Source organism: Microcebus murinus, chromosome 18 (genome assembly GCF_040939455.1).
Source record: "Microcebus murinus isolate Inina chromosome 18, M.murinus_Inina_mat1.0, whole genome shotgun sequence".
Classification (NCBI taxonomy): Eukaryota; Metazoa; Chordata; class Mammalia; order Primates; family Cheirogaleidae; genus Microcebus; species Microcebus murinus.
The window spans coordinates 24,744,560-24,767,338 of NC_134121.1; the positions used below are offsets into that span (position 1 = coordinate 24,744,560).

Here is a 22,779-nt window from a genome sequence, read left to right on the forward strand (position 1 = left end):
ATGCTGTTTGATAGCATTTTACCCACAGAACTTTCAAAATTGCAGTCAATCCTCTCAAAGCCTGCCGTTGCTTTATCAACTAAGTTTATCTAAAATTCTAAATCCTTTGTTGTCATTTCAACAGTGTTCACAGCATCTTCACCAGGAATAGTTTTAATCTCAAGAAACCACTTTCTCTATTCAACCATAAGAGGCTACTCCTCATCTACTGAAGTTTTGTCATGAGATTGCAACAGTTCAGTCACATCTTTAGGCTCCATTTCTAATTCTAGTTCTCTTGCTATTTCTTCCATATCTGCAGTTACTCCCTCCACTGAAGTCTTGAACTCCTCAAAGTCATTCATGGAGGTGAGAATCAATTTCTTCCACACTCCTATTAATGTTGATATTTTTACCTTCTCCCATGAATCATGAATGCTCTTAATGCATCTAGAATGGTAAATCCTTTCTAGAAGGTTTTCAATTTACTTTGCCCAGATTCATCAGAGGAATCATTGTTCATGGCACCTATAGCCTTACAAAATGCATTTCTTAAATAATAAGACTTGAAAGTCAAAATTACTCCTTGATCCATGGGCTGCAGAATGGATGTTGTGTTAGCTGGCATGAAAATAACATTAACATCCTTGTATATCTCCATTAAAGCTCTTGAGTGACTATGTGCATTATTAATGAGCACTAATATTATGAAAATCTTTTTTATGAGTAGTAGGTCTCAACAGTGGGCTTAAAATATTCACTAAACCATGCTGTAAATGGATGTGCTGTCATCCAGGCTTTGTTGTTCCATTTCTAGAGCACAGGCAGAGTAGATTTAATATAATTCTAGGGGTTCTAGGATTTTAAGAATGGTCAATGAACACTGGCTTCAACTTAAAGTCATCAGCTACATTAGCCCCTAAAAAGAGAGTCAGCCTCTCATTTGAAGCCAGGCATTGACTTCTGCTGTCTAGGTCTGAAAGTCCTAGATGGCATCTTCTTCCAATATAAGGCTGTTCTGTCTACATTGAAAATCTGTTGTTTAGTGTGGCCACCTTCATCAGTGATCTTAGCTAGATCTTCTGGATAACTTGCTGCAACTTCTCCATCAGCACTTGCTGCTTCACCTTGCACTTTTATGTTATAGAGGCAGATTCTTTCCTTTAACCTAATAAACCAACCTCTGCTAGTTTCTAACTTTTCTTCTGCAGTTTCCTCACCTCTCTCCACCTTCAGAGAATTGAAGAGAGTTAGGGCCTTGCTCTGGATTAGGTTTTGGCTTAAGGGGATGTTACGGCTGGTTTCGTCTTCTATCCAGATCACTAACACTTTTTCCATATCAGCAATAAGTCTGTTTCGCTTTCTTTTCATTTGTGTGTTCACCAGAGTAGCCCTTTTAATTTCCTTCAAGAGCTTTTCCTTTGCATTCACTATTTGGCTAACTGGCTTAAGAGGCCTAGTTTTTGGCCTATCTTAGCTTTTGACATGCCTTCCTCACTAAGAGCTTAATAAGCTTCATCATTTCTAGCTTTTGATTTAAAGTAAGAGATGTGCAACTCTTGCTTTCACTTAAACATTTAGGGGCCATTGAAGGGTTATTAATTGGCCTAATTGCAATACTGTGTATCTCAGGGAATAGGGAGGCCTGAGGAGAGGAAAAGAGATGGGAGCTGCTCAGTGGAGCAGTCAGAACACACACACAACATTAAGTTCATGGTCTGATGTGGGTGCAAGTTTGTGGTTCCTGAAAACAATTACAATAGTAACATCAAAGATAAATGACCACAGATCACCATGACCGATATAACAATATTGACAAATTTTGAAATGTTTTGTGAATTACCAAAATGTGACAGAGACACAAAGTTAGTATATGCTGTTGAAAAAATGGTGCCAAACAGACTTGCTCAATGCAGGGTTGCCACAGATTTTTAATTTGTAAAACAATGCAGTTATCTGTGAAGTGAAGTGTAATAAAATGAAGTACATCTGTACTTTATTAAGGACTGTCTTTGAAAAGGATTGTCTTTATTAAGGATTGTCTTAGAAAACATGAATTGTACTTGGGGAGGTAGAAATAATGGGACCAGGTTGAGTAAAGACTGCAAGAGGTGAGAGAAAGAGGCTAATTTATACTTTGTTGGATTTAGTTTCAGGATTCATATGGAAGGTCTGGCTTCAGCTCATGAGAGAAGATGGTGACGAAGAGAAATTTATTCAAGGAGAAGCTTTGTCTTTTTATTTTTTTAAATCATGAAATGTTTCAAACATCAGTGTGTTTTGACTTTAAAATTTGATTTGGGCCTTCTTTAGATCTTTCATGTCTTTAGTTCACTTATAACTATCTGAAATTTAGTTATAATAACTTATAATGTCTGTATCTGCTAATTCTAATATCATCATCAGCTCTGGGTTGGTTTCGTTGAATGATTTTGCACCCTTATAATGGTTTGGATTTTCCTGCCTATTTGTATGCCTGGTAATCCTTGATTGGATGTCAGACATTGTGAATTTTACCTTGTTATGTGTGGATATTTTTGTATTCCTATAAATATTCATGAGCTTTGCTCCAGGACATAATTAAATTACTTGGTAGCAGTATGATTCTTTTGGGTCTTACTTTTAAGATTTATTAGGTGGGGCCAGAGCAGCATTTATTCTAGGGCCAATTATTCCTACCTACTAAGACAAAAACCCTTCTATCCAAATGCCCCTGTGAGCTATGATATTCTTTAGTTTGCCTTGTTAGAACAACAACTACTCCTGGCTCTGTGTTAGTGCTGGGCACTGTTCCCTCCGGTCCTCTTAGCTAGTTCTTTCCCCAACCTTGGGTAGTTTTGAGCCCTTTCCTCCCAACTTCTGACTAGAAAACTCAAAGTGGTCTTTAGGGAAATTATATGGAAGATAAAGAATTGTTCTGTAGTTACATTCCTCTCACCTTTGGATTTCCACAATTAACCCAGGGACAAATAAGATTATGTGCCACATCATTATGCTTGTAAAACACAAGGTGAATTCCAAAGTCACACCAATGGTACGGTACTTGACAATAAAGGAAAACAGCTAGGAAAAGAAATCAAATTAACCTTTCTTCAAGAAGTCAATAGTAAGTTGATAGCTATAATTCTAAGTCAAAATTTGAAGTCTGAATTTTCTGGGGGTAGGGAAGAGAGATTTTATCTCTCATTTGTACATGATCTCTTATTTGTTAGGAACATCAAGAATAACAACAATAAAACCGCTAGCATTTTGACAGTCTTTTCCTTACATTTATTCATTTTAAAGAAATTAAAAATTCTTATATATATATATTTAAAGATAGAAGCCATGCACTTAAAAATGTATCTCAGCATGCATATGCTAGGCAAAGAAAGTCACTGATGAATTCTAGGGTCAGATTCACACATTTCTGTTATTTATAGAAGGCATTTAAAGAGGGGTTAGAATTTACTACACAAGAACCCAGATTGAAACAAAATACTTCAATTTCCCAAGCAAAAACTAACGTGTTCATTAGTTTAGGCATCCAAATTAAGGTAGCAAATTAAAATTCCTTTAATAGTCCATATTTTGCTATAAATAAACATAGCAGGAAAATAAGCCTGCTTATTTGAATTATAAACATTTATTGCAACGATGCTTTCTTCCAATCTGTCCCTTCCATTCTAAACTCTTTAGTATTTTGCTTAGCTTTATAATTATTTGGCAGATGGAAGGGATGTTTTCAAAGGCCGGTGTGTTTATTATTGATGTTACTTTTTGGTAATTCCTTAGATTCTTTTTTTCCTCCACCAGATGACCATCAAGCATTACTTATAGCATGTAAAAGCATTTTATTATAGAAGATAAAGATCTACTTTGATCTAGAATACAAGGTTTAATAACGTAAAATAAGTTGTCTGTGTAGCCCACCTTTAAAAGTATACTCTATACATTTATCAGCAAAATGAACACAGTAGAATCAGACATTTGGATATCTGATTCTAAACATGCCTTTGTTCAGAGAAAGAAAAGCCATGTCTAAACTGAAAAACAAATACTAATAAGGAGTACTTGATTAGGAACTGAATACTTGTATCATTTCTCAATTACTGATTTTGATGAGTGTTCTCCCAGCATCAGGGTGGGGTGGGGAGACAAAGGCAGCACACCACAAAGGAAACATTTCACTCTGGAGAGACACACCTACCCAGATACTCCATGACCTCTTACGGGAAGAAAAAACCCATCTCTAAAACAACTCCAATAAATAACCAGACAAAATCACTCCTCTGTTTAAAATTATCCATTCACTGGTCCCATCACCCTCAGGACCTGTTGGTTGTATTTCTTACATCATTATACACCACACACATACTCTCTCTTACCCCTGACCCCGGATATCATCTAGGCTTACCATGAAGTTCTCAGAACATGCCATGTTCCATCAGGACTCTATATTTTTGAAGTAGTTGTTGCCTCTCTCAGGAATTCCTTTAGTCTTTATGGACCTACATGTCATCCTCAATCTGCCTTCCAATTATTTATAGTCATAGTGGACATACCAACTGATTATATTTGGGGTAAATAAGAAGCTGTGACAATAAGAATATAAGGTAATTTTTCTATTTCTTGGATTTAATTATATTTGGATTGGCAGTGAAAAAAAAATCACCATGAGGGAAATCTCTCTCACTGTTGGTTCAGTTGGAGACTGGAAAAGTAGAGGACCATTCCTAATCTTGAAACTTAGGCTGGATGCTAATCTTGCCATCTGTGAAACAGATGATTTAAGTTGTCCTTATGGACGAAAATAACTCAATACATTAAAATTGGCAAAAAACAAATTTGGCAATAATTACGATCAAAGATTTTATATATTTAAAACTTGTCTTAGTCATAAAAAATCAAACTTTACCTCTTGAAATGATTCACCAGCACTCCAACAAGTTCTCCAATTCGACTCTCATGGGTTGGCTGCTTGCTGAACAGACAGACAATGAGGTCTTTGTTGTCTTTTGTATGGAACACTACAAGTTGGTCCTTTCCATTGGAGACGCTCAGACCAGTTAACTGCAAAGAGACAATGCATGGCAAACTATTAGGATGGTTCTCGAAAGAATAAATTTTAAGGTATATTTTATAGTGGTTTTGCTCATAAGACCAATGACTTTTAATCTTTATCAAGTTTCATGGAACAAGCAGATGGAAGGAAATAATAAAAAACAGAAAATGGGCCGGGCGCGGTGGCTCACGCCTGTAATCCTAGCACTCTGGGAGGCTGAGGTGGGCGGATCACTCAAGGTCAGGAGTTCGAAACCAGCCTGAACAAGAGTGAGACCCCCGTCTCTACTAAAAATAGAAACAAATTAATTGGCCAATTAAAAATATATAGAAAAAATTATGGTGGCCCATGCCTGTAGTCCCAGCTACTTGGGAGGCTGAGGCAGAAGGATTGCTTGAACCCAGGAGTTTGAGGTTGCTGTGAGCTAGGCTGATGCCACTGCACTCTAGCCCAGGCAACAGAATGAGAGTCTGTCTCAAAAACAAATAAACAACTCCAGAAATGAATGAAATTGAAAAAAAAAAAAAAACCCAGAAAAATCAATGAAACAAAGACATGGTTCTTGCAAAAGATTAAAAAAAGTGATAAATCTCTAGCCCAAAAGAAAAAAAGAAAACCTATTATCAACATCAGAAATGGAAGAGGTGTTACCACTACAGACCACATAGACATTAAAAGGACAATAAGCAAATATTTGGAATAATTCTATGTACAACAACTTATTCAACAACTTACATAAAACCAAATAATTCCTCAAAAACCACTACCAAAACTTATATAAGAAGAAATAGATAGCCTGAATAGTGCTATATTTGTTTAAGAAATTGAGTTTATAGTTAAAAACCTTTTGAAAAAGGAAACTCTAGATGATTTCACTAGTGAATTCTACCAATTATTTAAAAAGGAAACACCAATTCACAATATCTCCTCAAGAAAATGGAAGAGAAGGGAACACTTCCTAACTCATTTTGAGGCCAGCATTATCCTGATACCAAAAACAGATACAACAGTATAAAAAAACTACAAACTGATATCCTCCATCAACATGGATGTCAACATGGTCAACAAAATATTAGCCAACTGAATCCAACAGTAAATGAAAACAATAATACACCATGACCACATACAGTTTATCTGAGAAATACAAGGGTAGTTCAGTATTCAAAAATCAATCAAGCAATGACAGAATAAAATGAAAGGGTTAAAAAAAAAACAAAACCCTCACACGATCACATCAATTGATGTAGAAAAGGCACTTGACAAAATTCAACATCCATCCATGACGAAAATTTCTCAGCAAACAAGGACTAGAAGAGAATCTAACCTGATAAATGCCATCTATAAAAACACCACAGTAACATCATATTTAGGAGAGAAAGACTGAATGTTCCCCTCTAGGATCGGGAACAATGCAAGGATTTCCACGGCCACTGCTGCTGTGTAGGATTACACTGGAAACCCCAGCCAGTACAGCAAGGCAGGTTAAAGAAATTAAAAGGCACACAGACTGAAAGGAAGAAACAAATGTCTCCATTCTCAGATCCCATTATCGTCTACGGAAAATCCCAAGAAATCCACAAGATATCTCTCAGAACTAATAAGTCACAGGATACAAAGCCAACACACACAAAAAATTCTATATACTAGCAATGAACAAACAACTGGAAACAGAAGTTTGAAAACAAAACCATCTGCCACAACTCCCAAAACAAAAATACTTAGACATAAATCTAACAAAATGTATATGGGACCTGTATGTTGAAAACCACAAAATGTTGAAGCAGTCAAATTAAAATGCTGATGAGGCCAGGTATGGTGGTTCAGGCCTGTAATCCTAGCACTTTGGGAGTGAGGTGGGAGGATCACTTAAGGCCAGGAGTTCAAGATGACCTGGGCAAGAGTGAGACCCTGTCTCTACTAAAGATAGAAAAATTAGCTGGGTGTGGTGGTGCACACCTGTAGTCCCCGCTATTAGAGAGGCTGAGGCAGGAGGATTGCTTGAGCCCAGATGATGCCACCACACTCTAGCCTGGGTGACAGGGCAAGACCCTTTCTCAAAAAAAAAAGGACAATATAAATAATTGGGAGAAATAATAGGTTCATGGATTGAAAACCTTAATATTATTAAGATGTCAATTTCCCCCAAATTGACCTATAGATTTAATGTAATCCCAACCAAAATCCCAGTAGGATTTTTTTTGTAGATACCAACAATCTGATTCTAAAATGTGTTCAGAAAGGCAAAAGCACTAGAATAGCCACAACAAATTTGAAAAAGAAGAATAAAGTTGGAGGACTCACAGTAGCTGTAGTAATAGTTACTATAAAGCTGTACTAATCAAGATAATGTAATTTGCAAAGAAAAAAAAACAGATCATAAATAGACCCACAAGAATATGGCCAATGGATTTTTCACAAAGGTGCAAAGGCAAGTTGATTGAGAAAGAATAATTTGTACATTTGGAATAACCTGGAACATTTGGACATCCCCATGCCAACAGAAATAAATGTCTACCTGAATCTCACATCTTATAAAAAACTAATTTAAAATGCACCATAGATCTAATTGTAAAATATAAAACTAGAAAACTTTCAGAAGAAAACACAGGAGAAAACCTTTGTGACCTTGGGTTAGGAAAAAATTTATTAGAAATGACACCAAAAGCACAATCCATAAAGAAAAAAACTGATAAACCGAACTTCATCAAATTTAAAACTTTTGCTCTGAGAATGACACTGGTAGAAGGGTGAAAAGACTAGTCACAGACTGGAGAAAATATTTGCAAAGATGTATCTGATAAAGAACTTGTATTCAGAATATATAAAGAGCTCTTAAAACTTAAGAAAGCAAACAACTCAATTAAAAAATGGGCAAAAGATTTGAAATCATTTTACCAAAGAAGGCATATGGGTGGCAAATAAGCAAATGAAAAGATGCTCAATGTTGATAGTCATTATGAAAATGTAAATTAAAACTATAATGAGATACCACCACAAACCCATCAAAATGGCTAAAATAAAAACAAAACAAAACAGACAACAACAACAAGATGACAATACCAAATGCTTGTGAGGACGCAAAATAACTGGAATTCACACACACTGTTGGTGGGAATGTAAAATGACATAGCCACAGTGCAGACAGTTTGGTGGTTAACTCAAAAAGTTAAATGCAGAATTACCATATGAGCCAGCAACCTCACCCCTAAGCATTTATCTTAGAGAAATACAAACTTATGTTCACACAAAAACTTACACATGAATGCTTATAGCAGCTCTATTAATAAATGCCAAAAGTTGAAAACAACCTAAATATCCATCAACAGGATAAACAAACATGTGATACATCTATGTAATAGAATGATATTGAGCAATAAAAAGGAACTAATGATACAAATTATTGATATGAAACAGTACGGATAAATCTCAAAGGTACTATGTTAAGTGAAAACAGCCAGTCTAAGAAGGTTATATACTCTATGATTCCATTTATATGATAGCCTCTAGAAGACAAAATTTTAAGAACAACAGATTGGTAGTTGTCAGGTTTGAGGTTGGGAGGAGTCTGATACAAGGGAATATTTTGGAGTGATAGACATATTCTGTATCTCAATTGTGGTGGTGGTTACATAAATCTATGCATGTGTTAAGACTCATAGACCTGTATACCACCACCACCCACAAAAATTAATTTCATTTATTATATATAAATTAAAAAATATATAGTTCCCTGGTTGTTTTGATCCCTAGATATTGTACCTTGGCCAATAGAGCAAAAGCTGGAGTGATTTCTCATTTTGTAGTTTGGTTTTTATTGCAGAAAATACCAAAGTGCCACCTCCTGGCTGCCACAGGTGCTACCAGGTAGGCAGCAGTCAGCATGGACAAGGTAGCCGTTGGGATGCACAGTGCCAGGCAGCCTGGGTTGGGAATGGATGTACCAAAGATGCTGCAGATGTAATCCCTGTTCTTGGGCTTCATAATCCAGTTGGAAGAGACAAGTATTAGACAATTAAATAAAACTTTAGCAGTTTATAGATTTGGAAGGCCATTTAACTCCACAGCCACATTTTACAGATAAAGAAATTGAGGCTCAAGGAGGTTAGCTGAGTTGTAGACTTGGGAACTAGAACTCAGGCCTGCAGACTGACTTAGACACATGTACTTTCCATCACACCAGGCTTTTGCAAATATCTTGCATAATTGAATATAAGCTGTATAAACAAGTATTCCTTTCAATAAATCTTCATAGGGGCTGAGATTTTAGGTTGATTTTAAAGAATGCCAGGGTCAGTGTTTAATGGAGAAAATGAAAAATATCCAAGGAATTGGAAATCATTCACCAACCTGTGTAGATTCATGGGCTTTCTGGGGTTACCCGTAAGAGAACATAGCAAGCTGTAAGTTTCTCTGAACAAAACAGAAACTCCTTATCAAGGCTGCCCCGCTCTCAGTTGCCTCCTTATTTCTCATAATCTATGGGATTTCTGTGCTATGATAAATCTAAATCTAAATCCCCTTCTTTGGCTTAAGGATTTGAACAGTGCAAAGAGAGACTCTGATTATAACCCATCTCAATTCTCTAGCCTCTCTGCCACTTAGATGTACTGCATCCAGATGATTTTCATATGATTAAATTAAAAATATCATTTTCATTTTAAAAAACATTTTGTTTATCACGCTTCACTCTCATTTGATTATTTTATATGTAAAATTCAAAACTGAATTTATGTAGCACTTCACAGGAGAGCTTGATTAAAGCCTAATGAAATGAGAATTGTAACAACAGTAACTCTGCCAGCGGATCCCAGGAGCATTGGCTGCAGGGGTTTGGGGAAAAGAGAGAGATTCAGCAATGAATGCTGCCTGGGCCAGAGGACAGGAGCCTATGACTCTGTTCTCAGCTACCACCCCAACTGAGGGTATGGGCTTCTCTCCCTCCCTTTCCTACTCTTTCCTGTCTGGGTAGGAATTCTCTGTGGGTGGGAATTCTTCATGTGTACACTCAGGCCCAGTGGTGTGCCAGAATCCTGAAAGAAAAGAGGGAAAATGGCACCTAATTTGTTCTGCTGCACAAATAATGAAAGACGTAGTCCCTGATGTCGCCAAAGCAGGACAAACAGCACCCAGAATGTCTCCTTCAGTTCTGGGAGACAGGATGGTAAGGGGGGAGTAGTGGCCTAAGGAATGATAACCTGGGTGTCAACCCCAATTCAGCCATGTGATCTTGAGTGCATCATTCCATTTCTTGGGGTATCTGTCTCCTTTTCTGCAAAATAATGACAACGCTAGGTGCCTTCTCTACCCTACAGGGCTGTGGTAAGGATCAAATAGTAGCAACTCTGGGGTATAAAACAATAAATGAGCAAAAAGTCCCTCTGTCTTCAAGCATCTTACAGTCAAATCTAAGTGAAAATATGACAGCAAAACTTTATCACTGAAAATGCAATTAAAAAAAACTTTACAGTACTGTGCAAATGCAAAGTATTGTGTTAAAATAACTCAGTTAGGAAGGGGTCACTACTTCAGTTATTTATGAGCAGCTACAAAAGAGAAACTCCGCATGAAGGCTGTTTCTCTCCCAGCTGCCTCCTTATTTCTCATAATCTATGGAATTTCTATGCTATGATAAATCTAAACCTCCCTCTTCTTCCGCTTTGAAGATTTAAACGAGGCAAACGGAGTCTCTGATTGCAACCCATCTCAATTCTCCCAGCCTCTCCTTAAGGAAGAAGGACCAAACAGTAAACACAAAGACAAGTGAAAAGATCAGCAGTCTGAAGGAGGAGGCAAGCCTGAGTAATTGGAGCAAATACCCTCTTCTGCAATAGAATGAACACAGACATGCTCCTCTGCAATGGAAGGGAGCAGAGTACACCCGAAGGGAAAACCTCTAACCTATATTCTCATTTATGACATCAGTGAAAACAGACCAATATTAAAGAAATAATTTTGAAAGACAAACATAAATTAAATACACAATAGAAGCAGTAACGGAATAGACACTGTAGAAAATTAAAGAATAATAGAAGAAAATTTCTCAATGCCTGAAAGATTTGTATCTTTAGATAGACTGGTACCAGCCAAACTTAACATAGACTCATATGGATGTGTAGCCCAGAGAAGTTTCAAATTCCTCGAATAAAGGGGAAAAATCTCCAAGAACCAAGACACAAAAAAATAAGTTATCAATGTAGGAAAATAAAATTCAAGTTTGCATTCTTTTTTAAAAACAAGTTGTTTCTTCTGTCTGAAAACAAAGGAATGTATGAGAAAAGAAGAGGAAGGAAACTCATTAGTTTTGTCATCATTTATACGAGGAGATACATAAATCCATTTTATTCTTGGTATTGATTTAAAAAGATCAATTTAAATATTTAGCAGTAATCATCATTAAAATAGAAAAGGATGTATAATTTTCTCATCATTAGTAAAAGCAACTAAATAAACTTGAACAATGTAGCAACTAGAAAAAAGGAAACAGCACAGGTGCATAAAAAATAGAAACTATTTAAATAACATGATTGAATTTAAGAAAAAGAATTTTTTTTCAGTTTCTATAAGAATGTAAATGGAATACAACTTTACGGAATGACGGAAGCTCACAGATTAGGTAAAACAATTTAACTATACTCTGTTTATGAAAGATGTATCTAAAACAAAAGACATGGAAAAATAAAAAAACAAAAGCATGGACAAAGATATACCAGAAAGAGAGCAAGGATAGGAATAATAATAGCAGATGATGCAAAAGCCAAGGCTAAAACCACAAATCTTTTCTTGTTTTATTCTGATAAAAAATATAACCTAAAATATAAAAACCATCGTCTTTATGCATTGAATAAGATGGTACTGAAACATAGAAGGCAAAAACTGATACAATATAAGAAGAAATGGGCTGAATCATGATTTTAGCGGGTGACCCAGTCTTCTGCAATTCAAGTAGACTAACAGCAAATAAAGGCGGAGAGGCTGAGAAACCAATGGATTTATGAAATCATATGGAAGTATCACACACACTTATTATATCTCTGAAACATTTACACAGATTTATTATGTATTAGGCCACAAAGGAATACTCCTCTCTCAATTATAAAAAGTAGGAAATGCATTAGTCACGTTCTATAATCACAGTATAATGAGAACATTATAACAAAAGGTTAGCAATGACAAAACAATCTTACCATTGAGAATTTAAAATAGAAACAAAACACCTCTTTAAGCAACTCCCAGATTAAAGAGACTGTAGTTGCAATTACAGATAATAAGGAAGTTAGTGAGAAAGAGAACTTTACACATCAAAATTCATGGGATGCAGCCAAAGCTATATTCAGAAGAAAATACATTGTCTTAAACACTTTTATTATTAAATAAGAAAGTAGAAAAGCAAATTAAATAGTCAACTGAAAAAGCTAGAAGAGAACAAAAGAAATCTAAGTAAAATAAAAATTAAGATAAAAGCAGAAGTTTATACATGAGAAGAACGACATACATAATAAATTAAAGAGCTGGTTCTTTGAAAAGACCAAACCTTCAGAGACTTATTAAGAAAAATACAAGGCAAAAACACAAATATCTAATGTCAGGAATAAGAAAGGGATTTAAGGAAAGGTCTTCGTTGACTCTATAAATTATAAGAGAAGAACATTTGTAATTTCATATTAATGAATTAAAGTTTGTGAAGTACATGATTTTATAGGAAGATATAAATTACTAAAATTGATTTAAACAAAGATAAAATAATAAAAATTGATTTATAACTAGAAAAAAATTTTTTTATATTGCCATAAAAACATTTTCTTTGTTGTTACTGGGTACAGATGATGTTATGGGCAAACTTTCAAGGCCCAGGTAATTCCTATCCTATTTAAAATGCTCTACAACACTGAAAAAACAGAAGCCATATTGACTCATTATATTTATTCCTGGTAGCAAAACTTGCTGAATCAATGCCCTCCCCCCCACACATACATGCAACCGCTAGAGGTCAATCTAACTTATAAGTACACATGCCAAAATGCAAAATAATGAACAAAACTGGATTCAACAGGGTGATACACCATGACCAAGAAAGTCTACTCCACAAGTGGAATGCTAGTTCACTAGTAAGAGATATATTGGAATCCTAGCACTCTGGGAGGCCGAGGCGGGAGGATCACTCAAGGTTAGGAGCTCAAAACCAGCCTGAGCAAGAGTGAGACCCCTTCTCTACTAAAAATAGAAAGAAATTAATTGGCCAACTAAAAATACAGAAAAAATTAGCTGGGCATGGTGGCGCATGCCTGTAGTCTCAGCTACTCGGTTGGTTGAGGCAGGAGGATTGCTTGAGCCCAGGAGTTTGAGGTTGCTGTGAGCTAGGCTGACGCCATGGCATTCTAGCCCGGGCAACAGAGTAAGACTCTGTTTCAAAAAAAAAAAAAGAGATGCATCAATATAACTCAGTTTATTAATAGGTCACATTTACATGTTATCTATGTGCTTGTCCAACTAAAATTATCTTGCTGGGGTCAGGTTTGATGGCTTTCACTTTTTTGAGGCAAGTATGAAGTTTTGTATTTGTATCATTTTTATTTTATAATACTCCATGGTACATAAATCAATACTTCTCTTCACAGTAAGCTGGTAAATGCTCAAATGTATTTATTACTATTTCATCACTATTATACTTACATCAATTTTATTTATTTTTTCTAACCACTCAGTAATCTTTGGCAGCAAAATGTTGTGGATAAAAGAGAAAACAGACTTCCTGTACTATATAAAAATATTACAGGACTAAAATCAAGCAACATGCACAGCTAATCACAGACACTTTTGCCTGATCTTTTAATACAAAATTTAAGTAATATAAACTAGGTATATTAATAGATACCATTTACTTATTATTTTTACCAATAGCAAGTATAAAAAAAGAATTAACTAGAAATGAAAACATATAACCCCCAATCTAACCCAAATACTCTATATAACTTGACCTATCAGTCAAATAGGATTTTTAAAAACTGAGGTATAACTTACATACAATAAACTTCACATATTTCAAGTGTAAAGGTGAGGTATAATTAACAATTTATATATTTTAAGTGTATAAGTGGATGATTTTTAATACCCAAATGAAGATATAGAATATTTCCATCATACCAGAACTTCTGTTGTCCTTTTTAAGTCTTAGTTATATATCTACAAGTCAAATTGGCTGAAAAACTTTTTTTTTTTTTTTTTTGAGACAGAGTCTTGCTTGTTGCCCAGGCTAGAGTGAGTGCCGTGGCGTCAGCCTAGCTCACAGTAACCTCAAACTCCTGGGCTCAAGCAATCCTGCTGCCTCAGCCTCCCGAGTAGCTGGGACTACAGGCATGCGCCACCATGCCCGGCTAATTTTTTTATACATATATTAGTTGGCCAATTAATTTCTTTCTATTTATAGTAGAGACGGGGTCTCACTCTTGCTCAGGCTGGTTTCGAACTCCTGACCTCGAGCAATCCGCCCGCCTCAGCCTCCCAGAGTGCTAGGATTACAGGTGTGAGCCACCGCGCCCGGCTTGAAAAACTTTTAAGAGCTAAAAAGATTAGATCATACTGAGACCTAAAAATCCAAGGGGCCACTGTAGTAAGAACAAACTCACAAAACAGTGAATTCTCTCTTGTCCTTTTTCTGTTTTCATGGATTATGTCAATTAGGACTATGAGAAATTTACAAAGCTAGTTAAGCTTTGAAGGCCACATACCAGCAAAATAGTAGTGATCTTAAAGGGACTATTTAAATTCTTACAACAATAGAATATAGGTTTATTCAAAATTGGTTGTAATAGGTGGTCTGAATTTAAACTGTTTGGTTGTCTATATTGTCTTTTTTTTCTCCCTGAGACAAAGTCTCGCTCTGTTGTACAGGATAGAGTGTAGTGGTGTCATCATAGATCACTGCAACCTCAAACTCCTGGACTGAAGTGGATCCTCCTGCTTCAACCTCCCTGGTAGCTGGGACTATAGGCAGACACCACACCTGGCTAATTTTCCTATTTTTTTTTGTAGAGACAAGAGTCTTGCTTTTGCTCAGGCTGGTCTCGAACTCCTGACCTCAAGCAATCCTTCCGCCTTGGCCTCCCAGAGTGCTAGGATTACAGGTGTGAGCCACTGTGCCTGGCCTGTAGTCTTCTTATAGTAAGATTCCCTGTGATAGAACTTTATTTTTCTTAACGAAGAAGCAATCCTTGGTTTCCAGTTTCTAAAAATTAAAGAAAAAATTTATGTTGAGTCTGTAAACCCACAGTTGTTGGGTCAGAATCAGTTTCACTCTGTAGGACAAGAATCAATACTAAGTATTTGTCAATATTTACAAAACTGTATCTTTAGGTATACTATCACAAAGGTCAGGGAATAGGGTTAATACCCCACCAAAGTCCACTGTAACTCTACATCATCTTCCTTGTCTTTTTGCTCCATGTTCCTCCTTCTTTCCCTGTCTGCATCTTTACATCTGTAATCTTTACATCTGTACATCTCCATCTTTGTCCATGCCCATGCCTTTTCAGTGAAGGTTGTGGGGCCTGGAAATGCTAGCTGTAAAATCCAGAATCACAATGATTAGTTTTGAGATTTCTGGAGAACATGTAAAAGACAGAAAAATGCTCTGTGTTTTCAAAACTCTGGTATTTTTTGACAGAAGACTAATAGTGTAATAGGTCATGAGCTCCTGTTACTTTAAGAGGAGTTAATTTTTTAAAAATGGTGATCAAGTCCTTTGAAACCATCAAGGACTAACTAGGGAGGAGAATCTATGCCTTTCTCACAGTGCTTTATGTCTTGTTTTCAAACTGGGGCATCTTTTTCCAAACGTGCTCCCAGTGGTAGCCACTCCATCATTGTCTGCAGTGAGAGGATCTCTATTCTTCTTTGGTTATTGCTCTCTGCATACACCTCTGAGGGACTTCATGAACTTGGGATTCTTTTTTCCCTTTGACCAAATATGCATTTTGCTTTGAGGATTTACTATTCTCTACTTTAGTTCTTTGATTTGACTGCAGAGTTATAATATTTATGCTCTTCTGATCTCAATTAACAAATTGATTTGCCTGCTCCTTGATAGAGAACATTCTGTTCGTTCTAGTTTCCATTTGGAAACTTGGAAGACAGTTGCTCTTACAGGATGCTTGGTGACTTTCTTTATTTCTCACTTTGTCTCTGTTTTCTGTTCATCTGTCTCTCCCCATCTCCCTTCTTCTCTCCCATTCCTTCTTCCTCTACCCTTCCCATCCCCGACCTCTTGTTCTCCCCTTACTCCTTGCCTCAACTAGCTATAACCCAGAAAGCTTAACTGTGCGGGTTCATCATGCAAATAATGCATAGTTTGGCATAACTGAGAGTTTATCCCTTTACAGACAACCATCACTTGAACGACAAAGTGCCCTGAGCACCAGGTACGCAGGCTGCCTGTCCTGAGGGGGCCGTGGCATGAGGAAGCCACGCCTCTTGGAGAGGTCACATGCAGATGCTCCAGTCGGCAGCCCTGGTACCAGACACGTGAGTATAGGGGATCCCAGCCCTCAGTTATTGAGTAACCCCTGCTCTTGACTCTTCCCAGCTGAAGATGGAGACACTGGAGCAGAGGAAAACTGGCCTCACTGTGCCTTTTCCAAATGTTTGACTCACAGAATCCATGAACATGACAAAATGGTGGCTGTTTCAGTCCACTGATTCTGGGGTGGTTTGTTACAAAGCAATAGTAACGAGAATAAAGATTTGGAGTGAGGAGTGGGGTGATCCTGTAACACGATCCAAAACAGTCGCCACTGGCTTTTGGAAGTGGGTGGAAGCTGGGAGGGCCCTGAGGAGACTGCTGGTGGAATCGTGACAGGTTTTGAAGAGGGGGTCAGTGAGGGCCTGAGGAAAGTAAGGAAGATAATTGTTTCAAGCTGGAGGAAAGGGATCCTTGTTATGAGGTGGCAGAAAATTTGACAGCACTTGCTTATGGGAAGGTGGAGAATAGAAAATGTAAAGATCTGGATAAGGAGATTTCTAGATGGAATACTGAAAGTACCATCTGGCTTCTTCTTACTGTCTATGAAAAAAACGTGAGAAGGGAGAGATGATCTTAATAGAGATTGTTCAGCTTTCATGTAAAATTTAGAGGACATATAAAAAAGCCTGTAATTGCTGAGCTTGAAAATAAAACTGTTTTGTATTCCCAGCTTCTCCATATGGCAAATGATTCTCTAATTGTAAGAAGAAATGGTTTCAGGGCAATGGATCAAATCCAGAATGGGATTGTAAGATCTTCTGTTAAAACCTCAGAGAGATCTAAGGCATTGCTTCATAGAATCTTCCAGACAGACTAAAGGCTCTCTGAAAGTCTTCAGGGCATGCCTTAGAGGGCTCCCAAGAGTCTTAAGGGCTTTGTCCCACAGTAGTGCACAAGGAGCCCGAGGGATGGGAGAGCTTCTTTTGCAGAGATTGGTGGCTATGGTTTCTGCCTAATGGAGTAGAATACAAATTGATGCACAGTGAACCCACCAAGATTTCAAAAGACTGGACTGAAGATTTCAGATTGGACTAAAAGGGACAGAGACATTACAAAATGCAAAGAGGCTTCTGGGCCCCCAACCTTTTGTGGGCAGGAAGCAGACTGAGAAAGCTGCTTAGTTGCAAACGCAGATGGTCAGTGACTGCTCTGTGCCTCCCATTCCCCTCCTCTTTGAACAAGAGAATCTACTGTAGGTGTCCCATCCCTGTGTCACCATTGCATATTGGGGATGAGGGCAGATTACTGGTCCTTTTAGTTCACAGGTCTTCTGATTGAAGGACCTGCAGATGGACTGAATTAGGTGATGAGATCTTGGCCCTCAACCTTGAACCTGATACCACAAGGGGATGAAAATAATCTTTAACCAAGGGGTAGACTGTGGAAGATTTAAAACACGTTCCCAAATTATTTGAAATTCCTTCTGTTGAGAGATGGGGGTCTATGTCCCCTCCCCTTGAATCTGGACTGACCACATACCTTGCTTTTAATCAATAAAATGCAACAGAATTGAGGCTGTGTGACTCCTGAGGCTGGTTTATAAAAGTCGACGTAGCTTCTGCTTTATTCACTGGGTCAGTAAGCTTTGATCCCTAAGCCACCTCCTAAGAAGCCCAACTACCCTAAGGCCACCATGCTGTGAGGAAGCCAAGCATCTCTGAAAGTCCTCAGAAGGCTCTCCAGTCAGCGGTCCCAGTCACCAAGCCCTCCCTGGCCAGGTGTCAGTCATGGGAGTGAATGAGCCGTCAGATGATTCCAGCCTCCAGCCCTTGAGTCACCCTCAGCCTTCAAGTCATTCCAGCTGAGGCCTCAGAGACTGTAGCGCACAGACAAGCCATCTGCGTTGCCCCTTCTGAATTTCTGACCTAAGAAACCACAACCACAACATAGAAAAATCTTAATTTTGTAAACACATCAAGGAAAGAATGTATAGTATGGGATAACTAGGAGTTAATTTCTTTACAAACAAATATCACTTTCAATCATTTTTTTATTTTTAACATGTTGGATGAACATTTTTAAAAATACTATATTTTATACATGTTTTCCAGCTTCATTAAACAGAATAAAATTATTCTCTTAATTTCTTAGGGATTCAGAGTAATTATGGTGAACATTAATTAGTAAGTATGCTTTAAAACAGATGTATCTTCAGGCCCACTGGAGTCCATATGACCACACTCCTGGACCACATGCTCCAAAAATCATATGAGTATGTGTGAACCATGACATTTTAATGGTAAAATAAAACCTATTTTATAAAATAGGGGCCTTGAACAGTAACAAAAAGCTGTCTTGAAACCCATATAATCAACTTTACACACAAGTGCCTGTTATGAGCCTAGTCCTATTGATCAATATTATTCAGGTCAATGAAAATAATTGTAATCAACTGATTAAGGGGCTAAGTTTATATCATTGATTGACAAATGCTTTCAACCCTTGATTTTAACAGCTTGATGAAAGCCACTCAGTAAAACTCTTCAATAAGTTTCCAACATCAATCCATCTCACTGCACTGAATAAACAGCATCTCCATACTCAACTCAATTTCTTCCAAATATTCCTCATACTGACAGGGATCAAGGGCACCATCAAGAAGAAAATTTACAACCTACATAATGTTCTCATCGCAAATGAACTCGTACTTAACAAAATTAAATACAAATTCGTCTGGAGGGTGGCACACAGGAAGCTGTGCCTGCCACAGCCTCCTCCATTAATTTAAATGCCTGGATAATCTGCTTCCTTTTGTGGCAAGTGCTACATTTGTAGCAAGCAAATTCGGCTTTTTCATATTTAGACTAAAATTGTCAAATTCCTCACCAGAAAGGTGGTTAGAACCTACTAGTTCATGAGTATCAGCCAAATGGGTAACTTTTCTTTTCGCTAAAAATCTCAGGCCTGCTGGAAGTCTCTCCCCTAGAATATTTGGCAGTTTGAGTTCCTGGGTTTGTTGTGCAACTTGGAATTTAGTGGTTTCATGAAAAAATTGAATTTTAATTCCAAAAAAGACTGCTCTGAGGAAATAGCTCAAGAAATCACTTCAACAAGTTTTTAATACCAAGCTATGTAGTGGATTTGAACTAAATCTCCTGTGAATCTTCTCGTACTTTCAGTTTTCATATATTGCAACCATCAATATACCCGCTTGTAAGAAACTGACTTCCTTTTAATTTCTGCTTCAGATTTATTATTGTGGGCTGGGGAACCAGATAAGCAGATTCCTTACGAGGGTACATAAAGCAAGACAAATAGCCCAAGAGGGCACTCCTATGGAAAGAGCATGCAAGTTTAGTGCTCAAACCCTGTCACACCTATTTTGATTATTCAGAGATGTCAAAACCTTCCCATTTATATTCTGATTATGGTTCATTTGGGCCAATGGTGCTCAATGGCTGCGTATTAGAACCATGGGTGAGACTCTGACACAATTGGGCTGGGATTGGGCTGGGCATCTGCAGTTTGTAATAGCTCGACAACTGATTCTAATTGCAGAAAACCATTGGTTTAGGTAATACTATTAAATAATTGGGTCCCAGATAGTCAAAGTATTATTTTACAAAGCTAATTGTTTTACTAATTGAATCAAGTTCTGTATTATCTATTTTAAATTTATTTTTTCTCTCTCTCTTAAAATACCAACTTAATTAAATTGCTTTCCTTATTGGGATTTTAATTGAATTTTTTTTTTACCTTACAAATTACTGACCCTCTCAATACAAAAAGATTATTTGCTCATCATTTTAAGCTTATTTTCCTTATCCTGTATATGTCAACAATTGAATGTGTGTATACTACTAGCACCTCCCTATATTTTAGGTATGATGATTTCTGATTGTATCCTGGTTATTTTGGGTATTGGGTAAAGAGAATCTGGATCTTATTAAATCTCCTGTTTTAGCAGGACTCTGCTACAAATGGGCCAGCAGAGGAAGGGGAGTACCAATGCTTTACTGCTGGGTGGGAATGGAAGCCCAGACCCCCAACTTGGCCTGTGCTGACACCACCCTCGTGGGGAGTATGAGGCACCTCATAACCCCTAGGGGGGCATGGAAACCCTGACACCCTACTCAGCCTCCACTGACATATGGAGGGGGGAGGAGCACCTCATTACTACTGGGTGGGGGTGGAAATCCAGGTTCCCCTTGGGCCTCTCTGACACCACCCCAGCGGGGAAGGGTCAGCAGAGTGGCACCTTTTTGTTATCAGGCAAGGGGGGTCTAGGCTTTTCAGTAGGCCTTTGTTGATGGGAGGTGGAGGTGTCCACATTTTTCCCCTCTGGTCCTTTTCTGGAGAAGTGTGTATATGTCCAAAGGTTTCTGTTTTGCTAGGCTGCCCCTTTCCTGGTCTTTCGGCAAGAGAGAGCAAACTTTTTCTGCACCCACCAGGACCTACAGAAGGCAAAAGCAAACCCAGGAAACTCTTGCCATGTTGCTTCTTGAGTCCTGAGCTCCCTAGCTGGTCCACCTTCTTCTCTCCAGCTTTCAGAATCTTCTTATGATTGTTTTATAATATAATGTCTAGGGTTTTCAGCTGTATTTAGGGAGGCAGATAGGGAGAAATGCATCTGTTTCATTTTGTTCAGGGCTGGAAGTCCCAACTCCGTATTCCATTTTATGCAGGGGAGCAAATTAGAAAACGTGGGCTTCTCCTTCAGGGGTTTACACTGCAGCTGAGGAGCCAGGAGGCACACGTCACAGGGTGGACAACATGGGCCGGGTTTGGGAAGAAGAGACTGCAAGTTTCCCTTTCTTTAAAATACTGATAATTCTCAAACGTCAATGTCAAACTTAGACCTTTCTCTGGAGCTCTAGATGGGTAATTCTGCCTGTGATCCACAGGCACAACCAGGGATCCCCTGGAGAGTCCATGAGGCCATGTATTTGACCTGGACAAAATGACACTCGTCACATTACCCTTCTCAGGGCCCCATTTCAATAAAGTACCACCAGTCACACCACCTCCCAAGCCCCAAAGAGGATAACTCCTTAATTCCCCCAACTCACCCATTCTCAACTCAGGCTCCAACCCTGGCTTTGCCTCTTACTAACTTTATATCCTCAGATAAGTCCTGTCAATGCTCTGTTTCTTCGCCTTACAATGGGGTTAATACTACCTCCCTCCCTCCTCATAGGGAGGATAAAAAAAATTATCTCAGTTAATATATGTAGGAAATAAAACTATGTGACTGGCACATAGAAAATATTCCAAAAAGTGTTAACTTTAATTAAGAATAACTCAGAAACCTCTCATGTCTCGTCTCTTCTCTCCACTTCTGGTGCCAATGTATCTGTTGAGATTATTCCAAGAACCCCTGAAATGGTATTTATTTCACCAGCCTCTTCCCATTTCAGTACATATTTGCAATGCTATCAGCATTAGCTTCCTAAAAAACAAACCTCCTCACGGCACTGAGAAGCTGTTGTCTGCATTGTCAATAGCAGCAGAGCACACATTTCTTCAGGAATCTGAAAAAAGCACAAGTGCTCAGCGCAAAAATGCACAAGGGTTTGCATAGACAGGTTGAGTATCCCATAACTGAAATATCTGAGACCAGAAACGTTTCAGATTTCAGATTTTTCCAGCTTTTGGTATATTTGCACATACATAATGAGTTATCTTGGGGATGGGACCCAAGTCTAAACAGGACATTCATTTATGTTTCACATATACCTTATACACATAGCCTTAAGGTAGTTTTATGTTTCCCTTGGGGATGCTGAATGAACTTTGTGTTGTGCTCCTGTGATATGACTGCGACCCATCATATGAGGTTAGGTGTGAAATGTTCTGCTTGTGATGTCATGTCAGTGCTCAAAACACTCTGGATGTTGGAGCATTTTGGATTTCGGATTAGGGATGCTCAACTTGTATGCATGAGCCCCTGAAATCCTTCCTCATCCTGAAAAGCCAGTTCTACCCTCCTCTGTGCCCTCCCGTAGCAATGCAAGCTTACCTTTGTGTTAGCATTTAACGAGTTGCACTGTGATAATTTCTGCATTTCCCTCACTCACTAAGCAATAAGCAGAGGCTGTGTCTTCTCATTTTTATTTCCCTGGAAACTGACAGGTAGTGGACAGTCAAAATGTATTGAATGTGTGGAAGACAATGAGAGAAAAGGTATGGGTGAGTCAAAGGGTTCTTTTTGCTCAGAGACGCTGATGGTTCCCATGTATTCCTCTTTACTGAGCCCACCCTTAATTAACCACACCTTTAAAAGCCCTCTTCTTACTGGTTA

The 22,779-nt window shown here is 38.0% G+C and overlaps 1 protein-coding gene across 2 annotated transcripts in view; it reads right to left on the minus strand.

Annotated features, from left to right (window-relative positions):
- Positions 1 to 22,779, minus strand: part of MYO1D (myosin ID) — a 342,717-nt gene that overhangs the window by 94,584 nt on the left and 225,354 nt on the right. For both annotated transcript variants that reach the window (XM_012735561.3, XM_075994358.1), the window contains exon 21: positions 4,877 to 5,031. In XM_012735561.3, coding sequence (XP_012591015.1) covers positions 4,877 to 5,031 — 155 coding nt within the window. The remainder of the gene's footprint in view (positions 1 to 4,876; positions 5,032 to 22,779) is intronic.